This window comes from Ursus americanus, chromosome 22, assembly GCF_024610735.1.
Source record: "Ursus americanus isolate L20-20 chromosome 22, mUrsAme1.1.p, whole genome shotgun sequence".
NCBI lineage: Eukaryota > Metazoa > Chordata > Mammalia > Carnivora > Ursidae > Ursus > Ursus americanus.
The window spans coordinates 30,912,658-30,937,840 of record NC_142148.1 but is presented as its reverse complement, the minus strand read 5'-3'; the positions used below and the strand labels follow the sequence as shown (position 1 = coordinate 30,937,840).

At 39.4% G+C, this 25,183-nt stretch overlaps 1 protein-coding gene across 1 annotated transcript; it reads right to left on the bottom strand.

Annotated features, from left to right (window-relative positions):
• Positions 1–1,060: 1,060 nt before the first annotated feature.
• Positions 1,061–25,039, bottom strand: CRLS1 (cardiolipin synthase 1). Its single transcript, XM_045808812.2, has 7 exons — positions 24,734–25,039; positions 22,003–22,140; positions 17,037–17,166; positions 6,356–6,441; positions 5,411–5,479; positions 3,806–3,897; positions 1,061–2,040 (listed from the first exon to the last, which is right to left on the bottom strand). Exons 1-7 carry the CDS (start codon positions 25,037–25,039, stop codon positions 1,953–1,955), a joined length of 909 nt encoding a protein of 302 aa, XP_045664768.1. The 3' UTR covers positions 1,061–1,952.
• Positions 25,040–25,183: the final 144 nt, after the last annotated feature.

Here is a 25,183-nt window from a genome sequence, read left to right as displayed (position 1 = left end):
CCTCAAGAAACTTGTACCATTTTTCTATAGGTTGAGGTTTATTAACCAGAGCCAGATTAAGACCTTCATACTAAAGAGACTATGGGCCCAAGCCATAAGTAACTCCACATAGCATCAACACTGAACAAGGAAATAAATATAAAGAAATGCAAAATCCTAATTTTTCCCATACTTAATCTTGAGTTCTCTCACTTTATTTATTTTTTTAAAGATTTTATTTATTTAACAGAGAGAGAGGGAACATAAGCAGGGGGAGTGGGAGAGGAAGAAGCAGGCTCCCGGCAGAGGAGCCTGATGTGGGACTCGATCCCAGGACTCTGGGATCACGCCCTGAGCCGAAGGCAGACGCTTAACGACTGAGCCACCCAGGCGCCCCGAGTTCTCTCACTTTAAAACATTTTTGTGCTCCCACTTCACTAGTGCCAAGGCGTGTTCAATGCGCCTCTTGGATGGGAATTCCACCTCCATCCTCACCGCCTCCCAAGCCATGAACCTACACAGGGGGTTCCAGAAAGGGAGAATGGCCAGCCACAGGCCACCCTTCTCTTCCCTCACACCACCCTCCATCGGATTCAGTGACAAGTGTCCTAGCTGCAGGCTTCAGTGCGTTTCAAGCCAAGGGCAACTCAGCTGCTAGCTGAGAACAAGGAAGCTAGGACCGAATGCAGAAGAGGGCCATGCTGATCCCAGGATGCCCCCGCCAAGAGGCATGAATTTTGCTTATAACTTCCATCTTAAGTTAACACAGCTCGACAAGCTGTTTGGATAAGCTCACTGCACAATTTCACGTGACACTTGGGACAGGGGGCGACAATAGGCCTCCACTGTTAAGAGGAAGCACCCAGCCACAGCCATCGTCTTCCTCTTCCCTCTCTCTCTCCACGTCTGCCACTCTTCCAAACGTGACGCTGGAGTGAGAGTAAGGACTTTAAGTCAGATAGTCCCAAAGAAATTATTTTCACAATGTAAGTGAAAGGGATGTATCTGGATGGACTTTATGCATCAGAAAACTTCAACAGTGAGGATTAGAGCATGTTACACAGACCACCACCACTGGAGGTACTTTTCCAGCTCTTTTATTCCTTTAATATCTTAACAAAAGATACCCCCAAATTTAAAAAACCTTTGAAAAATATACACTTTCATATTATTTACATAACATGTGAGTACAGGTTCCAACATCATACAAACATTGCTATGTTAGAAACAGCGGAAGGCATGATGTAACTCACTGCCTCACGGCGTAGGCTAATGGACATGCTTTCGTATTTCAACCACCTTTGTCGCTTGCTATCCTGATACATAGACTAGTAGGCACCTGAGAGGCTGGAAGACTACTGAACATGAACTTAATACCTTCTGATGTGATCTTATTATTTTCAAAACTTACTGCATTTTAAATTTCTTTACAAGGTTACTTCATCCACAACTAAGCTACCTTTATTGTCATTATCCTAAATGATCAAGTATAAACCACACAAACTATTAATGTGCACAGTTCTAAAAATCAAACATAAGACTGGTGTGGCCAAGTTGTGTCAGATAAATCCTTAAACCCAGGAAATTCCCTAGTGCTTTGTAAGCCATCTAAATTCTGTTAAACAGAAGGGGCAACTCCAGTTTCCATACTCTGGACTATGTTTCTTAAAAATGTATTAAAAAGTGACTGACGATCATTGGAATAATTGGTACCTTATAAATTAACCAAGAAACCTAAGATAAAAAAAATTCTAAATTATAGTTTTATTTGTATTTAAAAATACATTGGAAATTCTGCATATGCCCATGATCAAGCTTATTTTCAATGCACATTACTTAAATTTTGATGACATGGTTTGTTCTGACAAGTCCTTTTGCCAGCTGAACCCCGAACTACGGAAACTCCTGTAGATTCCACTTGCCCTGCCACCAATGATGTATACTGCTTCCTTGCTAATGATGATCGATGGCTTTCATCTGCCTTTTATCACCTGAACAGTTTTTCGACCATAATGGTAGTAACTGTAAGCTGATGCAGCTGTGGTGAAAGCTGTGAAACACCTTTTTTGGAAGAAAGAAAGAAAGGTTAGTTGTCAAGTCTCAAACCCAATAACCCTGAGAATCACAAAGAATACATTTAATAGAGTTATTTAAAAAGCAAAAAGGCCATGGGTGTGATTCTTTTTTTAGCTCCAGGAATCTACAGCTGCTGCTTTTAAGATAATGTCAAACAGAAGCGAGTTAATGAACCTGGAAAAAAATACTACTAGCCATCGTCACCTTCACCCAGCCGTTGTTCTAGGTGTCTTATGCCATCATTTCATTTTCACAACAACCTTCTCTTACAGAGCGGCAGATGGAGCCCCAGGGAGCTCTTCAGGGCCACAGAACCTTGTCTGAGCCTGGCTGGGTTTCAACTCCAGAGCCCCTACACTCTTTCCACTGCTCCATGCTGCTGAGGGTGTTAGGCTTTTATTTCCTGCAGAATTCAAGTATCTGAGTCATTTTAAATAAAAGCCAGCGTTTTGTTGTTGTTGTTGTTTTTCAAATGATTTTTCCTTAAGTGAACTGCCAGATTCACCAGATTCTTTGAAGTTCCATGAGTGATGCTCACGGCCCGCTGGGTGCTCGCGGCCGCACGCTCCTCTTTAGTGCACCCGTGCGCGTCTGCTTCCACTAGCTCAGCAGCAGATCACGGAGACTCTAGTTTTGTTTGATCCCAAAGCTGTCTGTTCCAGTTTGATCATCTAAATTCACACCTGAACCAATGCAACATGCATGTAAGGAAGAGTTGCTATGTCTGAGAACTAAGTGGGATACTTAGAAAATTCTTTATCACAAGTAAGTTGCTAAAAACTACTGTCAAAGTAGGCAATATGATTGTTGACAGGCTGGAGAAAAATGGTAAAAATCTAGAAAGTTTCTATACTTAGACGGCTTTGTAAATGTCTTCAGTTCTTATATCACTTTAAAGAAACAGAAAATAAAAGAGAGGTGTATTATGGATGTAGTTTAGTCAAGAAAGATAAAACTCCCACAGATAGACCAATATTCAAAGAAAAGGCATTGGTCCTCTATCAAAAGCTGCAGGATGAATCAGAAGAAATGTACACATATATTTTAGAAAATAAAATGTTTAGCGTGTGTATCATCTTTAAAGCTTCTTTAGCTTAACTGACTTTGGTTAACTAACCACTTCCTGGCTCAGACTGCATCAAGCAAGGCTTTAATTAGAGTTGAAGTGCACTAAAGCACAGTGCTTCAAGTTCAGTGCAGGACATCTGGACTCCGCAAGTTTGAACCTGACATATTTCCAAGATGATACATTTCAAAGCTAGAGGTAAGGATAATGAAATAAAAATCAAACGCCTTTTCTCCAAGTTTCCGCCTCACTACGCCCCTGCACCACTAGGCTGGATACACCTTCCCCTACCCACTCTCCTACACCTGACCTTGCTCAGGGTCCATCCTTCACCCCAGTGACCTCCCCCAGTCTCTCCCTGTATAAGCCCACTAGGCCTCTTGCTCAAATGCCACTTCCTCCCTGACGCTTTCCCTCTTCTCCCTAGCCGGAACCAAGTATCCCTCCCTTCTCCAAAACCCCAATAATTTATCTATACCTCTCATCCCTTTTAACTTGCATGAAAGCTCCTGTGATTTCTATATCCCATGCTTGGTAGTGAACTTCCGAATAGTATCAGTCATAAAATATAGCCCCCAGTTTTACCCGGTTGGTGCTCAATAAACATGGTAAGAACCAAGTAATTCTAAGACTGTCACAATAAGCCATTTTGTTGACATTTTCAGAGAGTAACCCTACACTTACCACAGTATCTGAAGATAAATGCTGTCCGCGTAATTGAAAACTGGAGCTGCCAAAGAAGCTGCCACCAGGATTAACTGGACTGCCGTGTTTACCTAAAACAAAAGAAGTCCTAAATGAACAGTGCCAAGGAGATCCTGTCTCCAGCGCAAGAGACAAAGGCACAGCCCATCGTGCTGTGACATGGCATACCCTCGGCATGCTTGGTGCTGTAACATCCTTGCCAAAGAAGCTGGCATTTACACCCAAGCGGGAACTTCACTAACCGGCTCATCTGTCTTCATTTACAGTGAGGGTAAGGGCATCTGTCAGAAAATACGACTACCCTGAATTTCCACAGCAATTCAATAACGCTGCAACGTTCTCTGCCTTTTTCAGTTGTCTGTTAAGATAGCCCTGTGGATGTGGAAATAATGAAGCTACCTCTCCACCGGTAAAACGTAATGAGCTACATGACTTGCGTGCAGTCACAGCAGGTTACAGGACCGAGCCCAGCAGCCAGACTCTCCGGCACGCCATCCAGTGCGCCTTCGCTTGTCCAAATGTCAACCCTAGCAGGTCGGACACTGAAATGCACTCACCTCCACAAGAGGGGCTCTGGAGGCAGTGAGTATGTTCCCCTACCCTACAAGACAGCTTGGAGGAGAGAAGGAAGAAAACAGAACCAAAAATGCGCTGAGAAGCATGCTGGGGAAGAGGGTGTGAAGGATGAAGCAGTGGGAAACGCGCACAGAAGCACCTCTGTTCTAGCGTCCATTCTGCAGCCGAAAGACAAGGATTCCACTTCTTCTTAAAAAATTAAATAATACAATTGTCTGGACAACTTCTTGCACCTTTTGAGTCCCTTTCTAAGCAGGGCTACACTCTAACTGCTGTACTTGCTACAAATATAAGTCACTTGAATAAAAAAAAAACAAACAAACAAACAAAGAAAACCCCATAAATGTAGGTAAAAGTCCACCCCCAGGGAGTTTTAGGTATAATAGTAATAACCCCTCTGTCCCAAAGATGATCTGTGTCCCTAACCTGTTAAACTTCTGTCACAATGACCTTATCAAGGCTACGAGAAAAACAAACATGCCTTCAGAGGCATTAATGGTGTGTTCTCTGTATGCAAAGATTGGCACAGTTACTGTCCTGAAAGGGGCTCAGGAAAACAGGACGGACGACCAAGAGGAGCAGTTGTTCATTAGTAAATACAACTTTTTCCTATCTTTTCCATGTAATAATCAATGGTAAAATGAAGGGCCTGATTTTACACTGTTTTCACCACAGAAAGGAGGGTGATGAAACTACAAAGGAACCTCCATAATTTCTTTGTAGCTCAATCAAGATACGATTACATTTCCACCCCCTCCACCTTCCCAAAACGGTGACCCTAATACTTCACTCAGAGACGTAAATGCTCAGACCACCAATGCAAAAGACAACGCGTATACTAAAGACCCAACGCGTATACTAAAGCACAAGAGAACTGAGTTAGTGGCCTCACTCTCTATCTCCTACAGTCAGTGCGCTGAAATATGTCTCATTTTCAGCTGCTGCAGACTGAGGTTTATATATAAACATTTACAAGGGAATAACTTAAAGGATGTGTGTGTCTCTTACCTTGCTGATGAAGGTTGGTTTTAACCTAGCAGTGGCATAGCAAGGATTGAAATACTTAGAAAGTGTTCGCTGGCAGAGAACAAAAAGAGAAAGTTTATTCAATTTATCATTCAAGTTTAAAACAAATATTTTGTTATTATATGTAGGTAACAGTTACTGAATACTTACCATATGCTGGCTCTATGCTAGACAAGCCCTTTATCTGCATCTTCTTTTATTACCCTAAATGAGCAGTGTCTATATTCCTTATAAATCATACACAGGTCACTGAAAACAGATTTTTTTAATTTACAGATTACTCAATCCCTAGAAAACTCTAACACAGTAACTACCCTAAAGTCTGCCCGATGACATCTGTTTTCTAAATAAACTCAATAACTTTCTCTTATTGCTATTTTCTTCCATAGACTAAAAAATGAAACGAGTAAGATCCTGCTATTTTCACTGGATTGAGAACCAAAAGATGAGGTTATCATGCTTTGCTCGAGTATCTCAGCACAACGAACAAACATGCGAACAAACCATTCCGTGCTCGTACAACTGCGGTTTTACAAACTAGTTCCCGACAATCCGCAGCAGAGGCTCACTCAGGCAGCTGGGTCACACAAATGCTCCCAACAGTTTGCTGCCAGGGACAGGACGAGCTGGTCTGGCTTTTACGTGCTATCAACTAAAAAGGTTTTGACTCATAAACATGCCTTTTTAAAATTGATTACTCATGTGTTCACTGAACAACTACCATTGTGGGTGATTAAAATAGCAAGATGACAGTTATGCGTGGTTTTAAGAAATTTTTGGAAAGAGGACCAAAAAACAATGGCCATAAATTACTTCCAAAAAGTGACACTTGGGATACAATAGAGTGGGTTTTCTTTGTGGGTTTTTTTTTTTTTTTGCCTTACATTATAAGTAATAATAAAAGAATTTTTTTTTAAACAAACTCACCGGTGTTGGAAGAGTTCGATATCTGACGTAAAAAACAGCAGCAATCAGCATTACATCTCTTGAAATTATCATATACGTAAGTGGAACTGAAAATCAAATATAAAAGAATTCTGATTAGGATTTTGAAAATTACTGATAATAAAGCCTCATTCAGCCTTATGAACTGGTGTTTCACAGAAGTAAAAATGTTATAAATAAGCATTGATGGTTTAGGGTCCTTACAGTGAACCACTGATTTTTATATTCTTCAACCTACCCTCAAACCAAGTGAAGGACTATGTCTGCCTTTCAGAATGTCAATCCTCTTGCCTTTTTTCCTTTTTGCTCATGTTTTTAAGCTGTCATTATTAGTATTAGTGTCAGCTCTACTCAGCCCCCACTGCCTCCTTTGTGACCTCTCAGCTTTGTGAATTTGGAAAAATGATCACCATGCTTACTATACTTACATGGAATGAATGAGACGGTAGAGACTGGAAAAGACACTGGAAGACTCAAACCATTATGCCGACTCAGGAGCTCTGATGGCTTCTCCATTCTAGACTATTTTATAAGCAGTAAAATTTGTTGTATGTAACACTTGTGGAAAAGCCAAATATTTTCATTCTTGTCTGGCCAGTCCCTATCCAGGCAACTGCTATATTTTTCTCCTGCCCCATTCATTCAACGAATTCTAATTTAAAAAGAATCCAATCTGTTGATAATTGTCTCATTATCCTTAAGATTCTATAGCATGGGGGCACCTGGGTGGCTCAGTCAGTTAAGAGTCCAGCTTTTGGTTTCGACTCAGGTCATGATCTCAGGGTCATGAGATCGAGCCCCATGTTAGGCTCTGTGCTGAGCATGAAGCCTGCTTAAGATTCTCTCTCCCTCTCCCTCTGCTCTTCTAAAAGGTTCTAAGCATGGACCCAAAGCCAGAGCCAGCAAAGTACTTTAGGTTAATACCCAAAGAACCCCTGCTTCCTTGTTGAATAACAATGGGAGAGCAAAGGTCCTGTTTCGTTTCACATCCTTCTACACTATAGGAAGTCTTAACTATGAACATACATTGCTGTCATTAGAAAAAATATTTTTTAAAAAAGAAAAAAATCCTGACACTCAATTAAATTGTTACAAACTAAAATAACAGGGTCATGTGTATCCCTTCCATAACACTTTCAAACAGCTCTTTTATGAATTACTTTTTTTTTTTTTTAAGATTTTATTTATTTATTCGACAGGATAGAGACAGCCAGCGAGAGAGGGAACACAAGCAGGGGGAGTGGGAGAGGAAGAAGCAGGCTCACAGCGGAGGCGCCTGATGTGGGGCTCGATCCCATAACGCTGGAATCACGCCCTGAGCCGAAGGCAGACGCTCAACCGCTGTGCCACCCAGGTGCCCCTATGAATTACTTTTGAGATCATATTTATGGTCCTCTCCAGTTCGGACATTCTATTCGTTCTGCAACTTGAGCAAAATCTAATTACAGATTACAATTTAAATCTCTGTTGGTTACGGCTATGATGTAATTGTAGATCGTTGGCCTAGTCCTTGATGACAAGACTGTTTGAAAGAGAAAATGCTTATCTACCACTCAAGTATGGCATTTGGAGCACACAGAAGACACAGCTGTATGAGCCAAGTAACAAACCAAGCCGGCCATGATTTTTGTCTATAAAACAGACTTTTCTACAGCAATCAGTAGCTGGCAAATCTAACCATCAGATTTTAAGAAGCAGCAAACTCATGCAAATTACATAGAGTAAACCTCCTAAACATAACTTTAGAAGAGAGTAAACACCTGTTAGTGTATTTCATCGTCACAGGGGAAAAGAGACTAGGTCTTAACCCTAAATAAGAGGTTTCTGCAAAAGAGATGAGGCAATTCAATACGCTGCAAAGACTTAGGCTCTTGTTGTAACTAGTAACAATCACACTACCATTTGTTGAGTATCTGACACTGTTTTAAGCATTTCATACATATTATCATTTAATCTATGTATCAACTCCACAGAACAGGGACCATCACTATCGCCGTTCTACAAATAAGGAAAACAAGCCTTAGGCAGGTTATATAATCTGGCCAAGGTCACCAGTTAGTGAGTAATACAGCCAGTACTAGTACTGTAGCACTAGTAAACAGTACAGTAAGCAGTACAGCCAGAGACCTAAGAATGGAACCTAGGGAATTCATAGCCTATGCTCTGGCCAGCGTACAGGGCTCCAACCCAGCCGTGTGAGTCGCAATCAGCATCTCTGGACTCAGCTTACCATCTGTAACAGCCTGGTGGAGGAAGGGAAAGTTAACAAACCTCAAGTGTTATCCAAACTGACTGCCCAGCACAGAATCACCTTGGGAGAGCTTCCCAGAAGCACAGATGAAAGCTCCCTGGGGGACTGGCACATACAGCCAGGCTGGCACACTGCCTCGACAGGGGATCTCTAAGGCCTCTGCCAACTGACAGTATATATACAGGCCTTTACTTTGGTTCTTTGGGCAATTTTATCCAGTTCCCTGGCTTTTGCATCTTCTAACTGCTCCTCCTTTCTCCCCAGCCTTCCCTTCCCTTTTCTTCCAGGGCTAAAACAGCTTTCATTTTGCCTCTCAGAGTAAGATAGTGTGTTAGTGAGGTAGGAGGGTGTAAAATGCGTCAAGGGATTGCTCCAAGGTTTTCCTCCCTACTTGCTAACCCCATCTGAAATAGGTCATGTCTGCAACAAGGAGGTACATTATAGGCTAAATTTATTAGCATTCAAGAGAAATTAATAAAACAAAGTAACTTTTACATATCACAAATGGTCATTATCAATATTATAGGTTCTTGCACTGAAAATAACAGAATAATTATTTCAGAAATGGATTCAAACCAGCAATTAGAATTTGCTATACAGTAAACCTGAAATAATACAAGATACAGAAAAGAATCAGAATTTAGAAAATGTGGCAGAACGCACATAAGCCAGTAGAAATTAACTTAGACTCACATCCCAAATCAAGTAAGTTGTTTTCATCCTTATCTCTCCCTTCCATAGAAAGAGCAAGAGGAAAAGCAGAATTATTTATTATCCTAGCTGAGGAAGAAAGCACATTTCTTACTCTCGAGGAAACAAAGCTATTCAAATCTAGGTGGATGTAACTTTTACAAAAATGCAGGCAGTATAAAAATAAGAAGATGCAACAAATTTCCCAGTTTTACGTTTGTTAGCAAGAACTACTTTAATTCGAACTGATTAAAGATACCATAAAAAGCCCAACAAATGCCAAGCAAGATAAATAAAAAAGAAACTCATACCAAGATATTACTATGAAACTGTGGAAAACCCCAAAGACAAAGAGAAAATCTTAAAAGCAGCCAGAGTAAAAACAGTTAACTTCAAAAAAGAAATGGATTAGCAGTTGACTTCTTTTATACCAACAACAGAAATGAAAACTGAATATGTTAAACGTGCTGAAATGACTAACAACCCAGACTTCTATACTCAATAAAAATATCTTTCAAGAACAAAGACAAAATCAGAGAAAGACAAATACTGCCCAGTATTACTTATATGTGGAATTTTTTAAAAATTAAAATAAAAGTTGAAATAGAAACAGCAAGTAAAAAAGTGGCTGCCAGAGGCTGGAGGATGGCAGAAATAGGGAGAGCCTGATAAAAGGGTGCAAACATCTACTTTAAAGATGAATAAAGTCTGAGGATCTAATGTGACTGTAGCTGATTACACTGTATTGTATGAACTGAAATCTGCTAGGAGAGTGGAACTTAAATATTCTCACACATACAAAAGAATAAAATGTTCTCATACATACAAAAGAATAAAGGGAAAATAAAAATACTTTCAGAGAAACAAAGACAAGAATGTACTACCAGTTGACCGATATTAAAAGCATTTCTGAAGATACACTTTAGATGAAAGGAAAATGATCCCAGATGGAAGGTCTGAGATACACCAAACAATGTAAGCCAGAAAAAAGTAAATACGAAGATACATCTAAATGAACACTGTAAAAACAATATCATGTGGGTTTAAGAAGTATATTAAATTAAAGTTTGGCAACAATAACCAAAGCTGAGAAAGGAATAAATGGCGGTAAAGCAGGGCCCAGAGTGCAGATTCATTAACATTGAACTTCGATAAGGATGAATGATATAATTTTGAGAATAACTAAATGGAAACAGTATAACACAGCCAAACTGTCACAGAGGGAAAACACGTATAATGATACTCTATACAGATGTAGCAAAGCACATATGAGCCAAATGAAACACATAAAATGGAAGACTGTTACACAAATATTAGTAATCACAGTAAATGTTAATGGATTAAATGCTCCAGTTGAAAGACAAAATATTAGACTGGATAAAATAAAGAGAACCCACCCATCTTTATGCTATTTACAAGAGATATCTCAAATATAAAGATACGGAGAAACTGAAAGTGACTTATCTATCAGGCAAACACTGACCTGATCATTATTGAAGATATGGAGGGTCTCACTTCAAAATAAAACATTCAATTTACCAAGAAGACAAAAAAAACCCAATTTATATGCATTTAACAGCAGGACTTCAAAAGACACAAAGCAAAAATCAGACTACAAAGAAAAATAATGGAAAACTAATCACAAAGGAAACTAATCTATTCTTTCTCTCAGTAACTGATGAACAAACAGACCAAACAGAAAAAAGAAGTCAGGAAGACTTAAATATCAGGATTTAAAACTTGACCAAATGGATATATATATCACACCCAACTACCACAGAATACATATTCATTTGAAGAACATGTAAAATGTTTATAAAATTTGACTGTGGGGGCGTCAGGGTGGCTCACTTGGTTGAGCGTCTGCCTTCAGCTCAGGTCTTGATCCCAAGGTCCTGGGATCCGGCCCCGCATCGGGCTCCCTGCTCAGTGGGAAGCCTGCTTCTCCCGCTCCCTCTGCCTGCCGCTCCCCCTGCTTGTGCTCTCTCTGTCAAATAAATAAATAAAGTCTTTAAAAAAAAATTGTATAGTGGCCCGAAGGGCTAAAATCAGAGCATGTTCTCTGGATATAAGGTAATTATGCTTGAAATTAATAATAAAAAGATAGCTAGAAAAACCCACAAATTAAAAAATACATTTTTACTAACCCTCTAAATCAAAGAAAGAATTATAATGGAAATAGAATATTTTCAACTCAATAATGGCAAACATACTTTTAACAACATACGAGATGCAGTGAAAGGGGTACTTAAGATGAAATGTACAGCTCTAAATGTCAACTTTAGAAAAGCTGAAAGGAATGACATATATTCATCTACAGCTGTGCTGTTCCAACACAACAGCCACTAGCCACGTGGGAAAGTAAAGCCCCTGAAATGTGGCTGGTGAATGAGAGGTGCTGTAAAATAAAAACTAGACCCTGGCTTTTGAGAGCATAGTATGAAGAAAAACTCACTAATTTTTTATGGATTACACATCGAAATGACAATACTTTTGATCTAGTAGCTTAAATGTTACTAAAATTATTTTCGCCTGTTCCCTTTTATTTTTAATATAGCTACTAGAAAATTTTATATTACATATATGGCTCCTATTGTATTTCTACTAAACAGAACCAATCTAAAGAATTTGGAAAAAGAACAGCAAGGGAAATCCAGAGAAAGAAATAAAAGAGCAAGATTTAATGAAGTAGTAAAAGCCCAAAGTTGGTTCTTTGAAAAGATTCATAAAACGGACACACCTCTGTTAAGACAATTCAAGGGAAAAAAACAAAGAAGGGACAAATAACTAATAATCAGGATGAAAAGGAGGGTACTGCTACATACCCTAAGGACATCGAAAAGTTAATATGGATACCATAAATAGTTAATGGTAAATCTTTATAAATGTAGTTGTAATAGACAAGTTCTCAGAAAAACACTACAACTTACCAAACAGACAAAAGATGAACCAGAAAATCTGAATCATCCTATAACAAAAAAAAATGAATCACCTATTTGAAAACTCTTTCCTAAACTCCAGTCCTCAGTGCTTCAGTAAGTTCTACCAAACATTTAAAGAATGAATATTGCAATTTCACAAACATCTCCCAAGAATGGGGAAAAAAACCTAGACTTCCTAACTCTTACTATGAGATTGGTATAAATTTGATAGTAAAACTTTATATATCCTTGCTGGATATTCAGAGAAAAAAATTCCAGGCCAATCTTGTGAATACTGATATAAAATCTCCAACAAAATAGCAGAAACTAAATTTAGCAATATTTTCGTAACCTATCATGATCAAACCGGATTTATACAAGGAATTTCAGGTTGGTTTAACATTAGAAAATCAGTAATGTAATTCACCACACATTAATAGCTTAAAAGGAAAAAGAAATATGACTCATGTCATAATACATGAAGAATACACGAGAAACAAATAATCAAATCAAAAAATGGGCAGAAGATATGAACAGACACTTTTCCAATGAAGACATACAAATGGCCAACAGACACATGAAAAAATGTTCAAACTCATTAGCCATCAGGGAAATTCAAATCAAAACCACAATGAGATACCACCTTACGCCAGTTAGAATGGCAAAAATTGACAAGGCAAGAAACAACAAATGTTGGAGAGGATGTGGAGAAAAGGGATCCCCCTTACACTGTTGGTGGGAATGCAAGTTGGTACAGCCACTTTGGAAAACAATGTGGAGGTCCCTTAAAAAGTTAAAAATAGAGCTACCCTGGGGCGCCTGGGTGGCACAGCGGTTAAGCGCCTGCCTTCGGCTCAGGGCGTGATCCCGGCGTTACGGGATCGAGCCCCACATCAGGCTCCTCTGCTATGAGCCTGCTTCTTCCTCTCCCACTCCCCCTGCTTGTGTTCCCTCTCTCGCTGGCTGTCTCTATCTCTGTCAAATAAATAAATAAAATCTTTAAAAAAAAAAAAAAAATAGAGCTACCCTATGATCCAGCCATTGCACTACTGGGTATTTACCCCAAAGATACAGATGTAGTGAAAAGAAGGGCCATATGCACCCCAATGTTCAATAGCAGCATTGTCCACAATAGCTAAATTGTGGAAGGAGCCGAGATGCCCTTCAACAGATGACTGGATTAAGAAGATGTGGTCCATATATACAATGGAATATTACTCAGCCATCAGAAAGAATGATTACCCAACATTTGCAGCAACATGGACAGGACTGGAGGACATTATGCTAAGTGAAATAAGTCAAGCAGAGAAAGACAATTATCATATGGTTTCACTCATTTATGGAACATAAGAAATAGAAGGAAGCTCAGTAAGAGAAGGAAGTAGGAATGAAGGGGGGGGTAAACAGAAGGGGAAATGAACCATGAGACACTATGGACTCTGGGAAACAAACTGAGGGCTTCAGAGGGGAGGGGGATGGGGGATTTGGATAGGCCGGTGATGGGTACTAAGGAGGGCACATATTACATGGTGCACTAGGTGTTATACGCAAATAATGAATCATGGAACATTACATCAAAAACTAAGGATGTACTGTATGGTGACTAACATAATAAAAAATTATAAAAAATACATGAAGAAAAATAATTTGATAAAATTCATAATCTAACTGTAATAAAAACTCTTAGCAAACTCCCAATAGAAGTGAACTTCCATAACCTAAAAAAAGGATATCTATATAACCTATAGGAAACATCTTATTTAATAGTGAAATACTGATAACTTTCCTTTTGAAACTGGAAACAAAACACAGACTCTATTCCTATTCAACACTGTACTGTGCAGTATAGAAAAGGAAGGAAAAGAAAAGGTAAAAGAAGAAATACACTATCATTAATTAAAGACAATCCATCATTGAGGACGGAGAAAATCCAAGAGAACTTACATTTATATATAAGAGTTTTTAAAAATATTTTACTTATTTGATAGAGAAAGAGTGTGTACACGCAGGAGTCGGGGGGGGAAAGGGGCAGAGGCTCTCGAGAGGGAGAAGCAGACTCCCCACTAAGCAGGGAGCCTGATGTAGGGCTTGATTCCAGGACCCTGAGATCATGGCCTGAGCTGAAGGCAGACACTTAACCAGCTGAGCCACCCAGGCGCCCTTAGAACAAAAGTTTAACAAGTTTTGCTAGACACAAAAATCAACATCAGAAATAGAATTGATTTTTATTCTATCAACAACAGGTGGTTATTATAAAATGAAATAGTAAAAAGCTACCACTTAGAAAAGCATCAAAATTACCAAGATTTGATTGGTAATTACCAACTTGGAATAAATCTAACAAAACATTGTTTATTACTTCTCTAAAGAAAACTAACATTTCAACACTTAAAAGAGACTAAATAGAGTAAATATATCATGAGTGTGGACTGGAAGATCAATATTGTAAAGATATCAATTCTTTCAAATAGATCTATAAACTCAATGCAATCCCAATTAAAATTCCAACAAGCTTTTCTGGGGAACTTTAAAAGCTCATTCTAACATTTACACACAAGGGGCGCCTGGCAGGCTCAGCTGGTGAAGTATGGAGCTCCTGATCTCAAGGTTCTGAGTTTGAGCTCCATATTGGGTGTAGAGACTGCTTAAATAAATAAACTTAAAATATATTATTAAAAAAATAAAATTTACACACAAAATGGAAAGGGGTAAGAATATCAAAGGTGGAAGGCCTTGCTCCACCAGGTATCAAGACTTTTAGCAAAGCAGTAACAATGAAGGACAGTACTAGTGCAATAGACAAATCAATGGGGAACAACTAAGACAACCCAGAAACAGACCCATGTATATATAGACATTGCAGTGAGTCTGGAAAGTACAGACTTTTCAATAAAAAATGCTGGGACAGGAGCACCTGAGTGGCTCAGTCAGTTAAAGCATCCAATTCTTGGTTTCCGCTCGGGTTGTGATCACAGGGTTACGGGACTGGGTCCTGCATCAGGCTCCACACTCAGCACAGAGTCTCCCTGTCCCTCTCCCTTTGCCCCTCCCCCTGCTTGCTCACACACTCACTCTCTCTCAAATAAATAAAATCTTAAAAAAAAAAAAAAAGTGCCTGGATAACCTGATACCCACAGAAAGAATTAAAAAGTTTAATTTTTAGGAGAGAGATTTTTTCCTAAAACATCGACTAGAAAAAATGTAAACAAACAAAAAGTCCTAAAAACTTTCCAATACAAAACATAATCACATATAAAGGAAAAGGTACCAGATGGCATGAGACATCTCAATGGCAAGATGGAATCTGAAAGTCTACAGAACAGGGTCTTCAAAATTCTGAGTGAAAATGATCTGCAATTGAAAATTACACCCAATTCAAATCTCAATCAAGTATGGAGGGTAGAATAAAGACATTTTACATGTCTTTAGAATAAAGACACTGTGAACTTTCAAAACTCTGGCTGCCACACTGCATCCTTATACAGGAAACAACAGGAGGTTGCACTCCACCAAAAGGAAACTCTCAACAAGGAAGCCACGGGAATTTGGAAAAATAGACCCAACACAGAAGAGAGACAACACAAATTCCCAGAATAATGGCAAAAAAGAATTGTCAGCTTGCAAAGCAACCTACACCAAGTATTTAGGTAAGCCTCACAGCAAATGTTCACAGCAACATTATTATACTAAAACCTGGATACAGTTTCTTTGTTCAAAAGGGAAATATCTGATCAACCTTTGTAAAATACAACTAAATACAAAATAACTAAAAAATTAGAGGCATGAAAATATGTGCACACATGCACACACATCCAAGGTCATTTGGATCTTGAATAACATTAACAGAATGCTCCTTAGGTCCCCCGCCCCAACCAATTATATTAGAATGAGAGTACCCCTGCCCCTTCAACACCCTCAACCATATATACACCAAAATTCTGACTTTCAAAGAAACACATAAATATAAACATTAATCCAGTTCATTTTTTAATTTGGTGTGGGAATTTAAAAGCCTAAAAGTGAAAGAGAAAAAGAGCCTCTAGATTGAGGACACTATACTAGACTGAAATGCCATTACACTTCTTCCTATCAAATGGCAACAATAACATGCTGTTGAAAGACATCGTGGCTATGTTTGCTTTATTCTCGGATTCTATTTCTAACACTTGGAAATTTACAGTTTAATCTAAACCAAGGGAGGAAAACTGAGAAATACAGCTTAAGTAGAAAATGAACAACCATAAAAGCGCATGCTAAATAAAAAGCAAAAGATCATAAAATTTTGTTAGAGTATTTAGATAATGTACAAACTATGTATCTATATGATTTGAAATTGCATAACAATGTCTTAAGTAAAACTAGCAATGTGAAACTTTATAAACATTTTCGAGATTTCAGAGCTCTCATTTTTTATAATTAAACGGCACTTAATTAAGTAATAGACTTAAGAAAACTTTAAATTGCTTGCAAAAAGCCAGGCACTAATTAAGAATATAAAATACCGTTTCAAAAAATTCTAAACTAATATGAAGTGGCAATGCGAAATAATACTTGCTTAAATTTAACTTTAAACAATCTAAGAAAACAACAGATTCCACTAATAAAGCAAGGACATAAATTCTAAAGTAAAATAACGGCTTGACAAGCAAAACAGTTCAATGGTTTAAAATTAGGGAAACAGTTTTAAGGTTGAAAAACATACTTTCGGAACAAAAGTTATTTGTCTCTCAATCAAGAGAAATCCTAAACTAATGTCACTCTTCCCTATGCTACTTAAAAGTACGCATGATGGCGTTCTTACCTGGAATAAGATCTGCATAGGTCAAGCTAACATATAAGATACTGATAAGTATTTTATCAGCAAGTGGATCAAGAGCACTTCCCAAAGCTGATTTTTGATTGGCCCAGTTTCGAGCAATAAATCCATCCAACTGAAAATAGAAGTTTTTTTTAATAAATGTCATAATAGGTACAGAGTAGATATCTTGAAAGTTAACAGATACCAGAATAACAACTATATTTTCATAAAATGTTAATAAAACCTCTTCTGCTTCTTACTCCCAAACCTTCTCACTCTTTCACTGGTATATGTTTAGCTTTCAAATTACCAACTGGTCTAAAAACAACTTCACTTTTCTACAGTACTTTTCCTTTCAAGGCCTTCTGGTATTTATTTTATTTTCATAAGGCCCCTTTGTGGGTTGAACCCAAACAAATTTAGAGATTTAAAGAATCCCCAAAAAACCCACAGAAAGCAGGGCTGACGGAACATGGACTGGGAGCCCCTCCTTTGAGCCTTGGGCTATTTGACTACAGCCAAAATAGCTGCTTAAGTGCTTGCAAGGACTACCTTTTAACTGCAAGACTTGGATTTTCACTCCTACCTACTTTTCTATGACACGATCCAACACTCTAAGTTTTCACTGTTATTATTTTTCTTTTTTGTTTAGTGCAACTGTTAATTCCATGTCTGGCTGTATGTGAATAAAAGACTCAATCCTCAGGGGTGCCCGGATGGCTCAGTTGGGTAAATGTCCAGCTCTTGGTTTTGGCTCAGGTCATGATCTCATGGGTCTTGACATCAAACCATGTATCAGGCTCCGCATTCAGCTCCACATTCAGCGGGGAATCTGCTTGAGATTCTCTCCCTTTGTCCTTCCCCTCACCTGCACGTGTGTGCTTTCTCTCTATCCTCTAAAATAAATAAATCTTAAAAAAAAAAACAAAAACAAAACAACCCTCTGTACCTGGACTACTTAAAAATCTTGATATGCAAATTACTTATTCCTTATTCCTGGAAACCAATTATATTTTAAAAGCAGACGTCATACATGGTTACCAATGGGCCGATGGAGCCTGTAAGCAGCTTTTTACTTAACCTGCCCAGAGCTTTTAAAACTGTAAATTAGTTGCCAACATTTAAATATCCAAAGTCTTACCACAAAAATCCAGATCTCTAGTTTCACTTGAGAAATGGAAAGATCTGATCACCCTGGAGCCACAAGATGAATTGAAACCAAGTATCTATCTATCACCTATTCCCATTAAATAAGGGAGGTTATTTTCTGGCTTTCCAGGTCTCTACCTGGCTTTCACTCACTTTATTTAATTTCAAGCTTCAACAAATGTTTGAATTTTCTAGTCCTATTTCCAAGGAGAAAGAACCAAGGAGAAATTAATTTAGATAAAATTTAACATGTACATTTTAAAGGATAAATAAGTCCTCTGTATCTCAAGTATTCCAGTGAGTTAGTTACAGGCCTATGGCTAAGAACTTGCTCTTTAGCAGCAGAACATAAATGGTTAAGAACTTGCTCTTTGGCAGCAGAACATAACTGGTTCAAGTCCTGGCTCAGCCATTTACTATGTGACCTTGGAGAAATTATTTCGCCTAAGCTTCCCTTTCCTCATCTGTACAACCTACCTCAAAGGGTTGATTGTCTTCAGCACATAATAGAATTAATACTTGTTTAGTACTCAGTAAATCGCCAAAAACAAAAAGCAGTTACTAGCCAGAACTACAGCAACTGAAAGAACCTATTTTCTTATAAATATACTACATGTAACAATGTCTAACAGAAAGTACCTAGAACTGGGCATCGGGGACTTGGAAGATTCAGGTTTCAGTTCAGTTTTTGATCTCAAGGAACTTAAACTTTCACTTTTTCACTAGCATTCCCATCTGGTCTCCCCATTTCCTCTACCTACATTAGATTCCAAGGTCATCAACGTCACCACACCTTTGTAAATATCTGTAACTCCCTTACTTCCCTCTCCAGCCACCCTGCTTACACACAACTATCCATGTACTTACTCCAGGCCTGTACCTATTCAACTGACCATTGCTCAAGAACACATAAGTGGGCTAACTGTTCTCGCTTCAAAATCAGGATCATAAATCTCCCGTGGGCACTCCACACTGCCTGGCAATCCCACACCTGTTTACCTTCTCTTTTTACACTGTCTGTTCTCACTTCAAGCCCACTCCTCCTTCACTCCCAAAGCCTCTCACCCTAACACATGATCATATCTATACTTTCCTTGAAAAACAGAAACAGATCATTAGCACTCCCTTATATTCCCACCCACAAATCTACCACCTACCTGCTGCGTCCATACACATTCTCCGCCTTCCCTGATTCATGATCGTAGGCCCTCTCACCTTCTGTGATTTGCCTCTCTTCTCCCCCATCTCTCCTGCATCATCATTCTCCTCCTTTCTATCTGGTCATTTAATTAACCAGTTAATTAACAACAAAAACTTCCCCAGTATATAGAGCTTTAAAAACCACCCTTCCTTGACCCTACACTTCCCTATACCCCTGCAAAGCAAAACTTTCTCAAAACGATGTCTTTGTCATTACACCTCACGTTTGTTGCCAACACACTCTGATCGTCCCCACTCCTCTAGAGATGGTACTCATAAAGATCACCAATGAATCCTACGTTTTTAGCATACTTGACCTCAACACAACGGAAGCACTGTCTTCACTTCACTTCTGGGACACCTGATGGCGCAATTTTCTTCCTCTCTCACCAGCTGTTCTTTCTGTGTCCTTTACTGGCTCCTTTTCTATTGCTCCACCTACAGCTCATTTCTCTGACCCCTTCTCTTTAATCCGGCCTAAATGATTTCACCCAGACTTGACCATCCACACGCTGATAACTCTCAAATTTATCTCTAACCCTGACTTCTTCCAACTTCAAACTACTACTACCCAACTGATACCTCTACGTTGACAGGCACAACGACTCTTGGTACTTTTCAACTCTGTCCTACCCTGAGTGTTGCTCATCACAAAAATTGTTACCTTCATGCACTAGTCGTTGAAAAGAAAACAAAAAAGTAACAGCTCATCAGATATCTCTCTCTCACTGCACATGTGCAATCCACTGATATATCAACTCTTATCTCCAAAACATATCCCAAACTCATTCACTTCTCTCCAAACTCCCATCCCAGTCCAAGCTACTACCACTGCCACTCCCCTAGGTAACTCTAAGCTTCCTAACCAGTCTCTCCGCTTCCATTCTTGCCTTCCTACAACCTATTTCCCATATACAACATAAATCAGGCCTTGTCATTCCCCTGCTTAAACTCTCCATGACTTCCGCCATCTGCCAGTGGCCAATCTAGAGGCATCAAAACCTCCATGAAATAAATGTGAAATATGGTGCTAGATAGCTCAGGTTTTCACATACGCGGTTATAAAGATTTAGAAAAATGTAAATGAGGTCTCTCTGAGTTCAGTGAATACTGCAATCTCCTGTGGCAGCTAAAAAAAAGGTACAAGCAAAAGAAAAGCAAATCCAGTAACTAAAAAAGATGTCTGTTACATTAAAAAAAAAAAAATCCATTAGCAATATAATGGCCTTTGACAGACCTGGAGTGTATCTGAGTGAAGACCTTCAGGCTTCAGAGATAAAAGCAGGCACAAAAAAAAGAGAGATTGTGAGAATGGGGAGAAATAGTGACAAACAGGAGCTAAACTCTGAAAAAAAGAGTGAGAACCATTTTGAGAGACTATTTTTGATGCATATTTGGAAATGCTATATAATAATGCAAATGTCCTTTGTTTACCCTGCAAATTCTTCATTTAATTCTATACTGTTCACCAATGCTAATGGGCAGGTGGGATTTTGTTTCTGTGAATCTCAAAGGGAATAGCTGACACTACAGATACTATACAACTGTTATTTATAGAAAATTAGCTGATCTTCATTCTCACTAAATAAGTATCAGGCAATACTTTTCAAACATAAGCCAGTACGAAGAGGCACCAAATCATTACCGCGTGTCTGGGTGGTCACATGGATCTCAGACCAGCCCTGTACAAGAGTATAATGTATTCAGGATATAATGTATTTATTTCTACATGCTAACTTTACCCTGATGTTAAATTTTTCCTCTGTCTTTCCACCACTTTTCTCAACTGGGTTTTTGTAGGACATGTAATTTTAAGTCATTTCAAATCCCTCACGCAATAAAGTGGGTGATAAATACAAGTAATGTCATACATGCTGATGGCTGGTCAGTCCACAAAAGCCTATTTCATACATATGTTGCCTTCTGTTATAAAATTGTTTTCCAAGTTCTAATTTGATATAATCCAAATAAATCCTTCCCTCCCCCAAAACTGACAGTGATGTACAGAGGATCTTTTTTCATCTGTCCATCTACTAGGGGGAGTGGAAGAAGGAAGGATGCCTAATGCCTGGCCCAGGGCAGTATCTTCTGCCGGGTAGTCAGAGGGTTGCAGAGCAAGGATCAGAAATCAATCTGTGTGCGTGCCTATAGCCTCCCACCAGCATATACCTGCATAGAGCTCTGACCTCTACAAGCTCCCTGGTCACAATAACTGACCCACTGTTTCTCCCTCCACCAATAAAACCAACTGTTGTTAAAGATCAGAATATTTCTATCACAATAAATAGAAAAGTAGTCTCACAACTTCTCTCCTTTATTTCTATCCCTAAAGCAAATACTTGGCTCCTTGGGAATTTCTAAGGGTTTTTCTTTTACAAAAGAGTTAAAAAAAAAAACAAGAGTAAAAGCACCTCTCCCATGCCTCCCAACAAGTTCCACTTCTTTCCTTAGATCCCTTAAAAAATACAGAGTCCCACACAGATGCTAAAGGCAAATACTTATACAAAGTACTAGGTCAAATTCATCTTGAGGATTTCCTTCCAGGGAAAAGCAGACTAAGTGTACCAGAGACCCTGGGATTTGAAAGGGGAGCACAACGGGGAGTGCATTTACAACTTACCAAATCAGTTAGCCCAGCTAAAGCAAAAACTCCTAGTGCAATATTAAAATCCTCTTCGATAATCAAATAGCCCAAAACTGGGGCCAAGCCAATTCTCGTCATTGACAACATATTTGGGATTGTCCATGGGTTTTCATACTGCAACACAAAGACAACAAAATTTAAATTAAATGCTATGAATCCATACTTTAACTCTATTAGAAAAATATGCTTACACCAACTTAGGAGTCAGAAGCTCATAAACTTTAATACTTTGAGCTTTAAAATCCAGTCTGTTGTTTACAGACCATAGCTCTAAAACTGTCCAGAATACAGAAGATGAAGATAGGTTGTATGCCCATAAAGTGCTATACACACACACCCCCACACACTTCCTAAAGAGAGAAAAGAACAAACATGCATTGTTTACCATATGGGTCAAGGCTTTAATATAGGACCTCATGACTAGAATTCAAATCTTACAACACTCTGCTTTTAAAAGTATAACTTCAAGATCTTATACTTCAAGTAAACAGGCTAGATGAAGGGTCAGAAAAAAAAAAAAGCCAAATTATCAACCCCAGGCATTTTGGCTTAAGATGTTTATTGTAAATAACCTCCCTCCCTCCTCTGTACATACCCATCAAAAGAAGGCTAAATGCTATACAGTGTATGGACATACGATAAAGAGGAATAAAAATTTAATTCCATGATCTCATCACTAAATTGATAATTGCTGGAAGAAAATAGAGCTAGAAATAGGGATTGAGATCCTTAGGAAATAAAGAGAAATTTTGTAAATCTGTTCAAAATAGCCATGAAAATGAAATGTTAAGATTCCCACCTAGGATCTGAGGGCTTTAGGATTCCTTGAAACTTCATTTGGAGCCAAGTTGTTTGAAGTTGGCACTAACAAAAGGACTCTTTGGCAGCTACTATGAAGAACATTACTTCCTTGCCAAACAAAATCTATTTCATGAGAATATTTCAACATTAAAAAGCCTCACCCTAGTGGAGCTAAGATACCCTGCCCAACAGGATACAGAAATAATACCAAGAAAACGTCTGCCTAAAGCCTGGACTTTTTCTCCACTGGTGAAGGTTGCCAACTCTACCCCATGGGACTATCTCCTCACAAGACTAACCTTACTCTTAATCAGTAACCAATTAATCTGAAACTTAACTTTGATTTTTTTTTTAAAGTGACAGTTTCCATTTCTAAAGAAATCTTTTAAAATTCCATGAACTGTCCCATAAGAAAAAGCAGTTCTCTAAAGATACTAAATTTGTGTTTATAAACAAACAGGTAAGAAATGTTCACCTTCGTCTGGAGGGATAATGGGGTTGTTACGGCAAAATACTGTCACTGAAAGCTACAGAAAAACTTCATATTTTCCAGGAAACAATCACCAAACAAGAAGCAGTACAAACCTCTACTCAAGGACCCTTTATTAAAAGTAGACCACATTATGTAATTAAATGGGAAAATTCTGGGAACATATTCCAAATTCAAGTTCAAAGGTCACAGTGTTTCAGAATCCAGAGAAAAAAGATAAGTCTGTTTACCATAATGTGGTACAGAATAAGTCAAACACTAATTCAATGTTACAGCAACTCGGGGGGGGGGGGGTGGGGAGAACCATAGTTCATGACTGAGAAAAAGGAATCATAAAGCAAAAGGTCAAAATAGAGTCCCAAAATTAATCTCAGAAATATCCATAGGGCAAAATTAAAGTTGCAAATATCCAGATCATTTCATTTGGTGAATTAATCAACAGAAGTATAATGCTGGAATAGTGAAAGAGTTCTTTTTAGTTCCAAATATTTTAAAGTACCTCATTAATTTCTAATCATTAAATTTGGAAAAGTTTCTAAATTAAAATTAAGAGAGCTAATCGCAGATTACCCAACCAGATAACCTGTGGCATACTCCACCAACTACTGCCGCTCTGGGAAGGACTTCAGCAACGATATGGCAACCTCAAAGCATTCAGCATTCAAACCCCGACATACTTTAGCTATTAGTGGAGTTGAGACCCCGGCCAGGATGTGGCCACCTCAACCCATGCTGTACAACTGATGAAAGCAGTACAAGGGCCCACTGAAGACATAACAATTGAAGATGTAATAATTGCATGAGTCTTGCTAACATGACATCAAAAGCTCTTCCACATTCATACTCTGGTGTCTTCTGCTTGGGCAGTATTTCAAAAGGTAAGTGGACAAATAATTCGTTCCATTACCTCAAAAAGAGAGTTGTAATCTTTTTCTATAGAGATTAAAGAATCCTTTAATTACGACTTAATTATCCTTCATCTTATATACGGTTACCAAAGGTCAAATGATAGTGAACCAAACTTGCTATACTTTCCTAAAGATTCCTACTGACTTGCCCTAAACATTGGGGAATGGCTTCAGAGAATTAAAAATAGACTTAATAAGACAAGTGAAGACTATTTTTACCAATGCAATATCCTGAGGCCGATCCCGCTGAAGGTGCGGACAGAAAAGGGGCAGGGAAGGAGGGATTCTAACTTGACCGCCTGAAGGTGGACTCGGTTGGCACCTCTGAAATTAATCCCAACTGAATGACTTGTCCGTTACTCCTCTTCAGGGAACGGTTTACAAGTTCTGGAACGGAAACGTCTGACTTGGGCCAGTCAGAGCACGTTATTCTCGTCCAAGTCCGATCCCCGTGAGGGCCCACGACCCCGACCTAGGGTCGCCCCTCCGCCTCCTCCTCGGTACGTACCAGGCTAGCGGCGCTCGCCTGGCCCCATCGGCCGCCCCGGGCCTCCGCGGCGGCGTCCCCTCCAGCTGCGGGCCTGGGGGCCGACTTCCCCGCGCCGGAGCAGTGGCCCCGTGGGCCGGCCCCAGGCAGTCGCAGGCCGAGAGCGGCCGGGCGCAGCCACCAGCGCTCCACCAGGCAGCCTAGGCAGCCAGGCACCGAGCGTAGCAGAGCCCCGCGGGCGCGCCCCTTGCCCGGCCGCACCCCTGGCGCCCATGCCGCGCCGCGAAGGACCCCCCACGAGCCGCGCGCCACGCGCGAAGCCAGCATGACCCTGCCGCCGCGCCGCGAGGACACAGGCGGCGAGAGTTCAGCAGCCTGGGGCACCGGCGGGCCGCCTTTCTATAGAGTTCCCGCAACGTTGGAGAAGCTCGGCCGCCTCCATAGCAGTTTTCAAACCCCAGCACGCTTCGC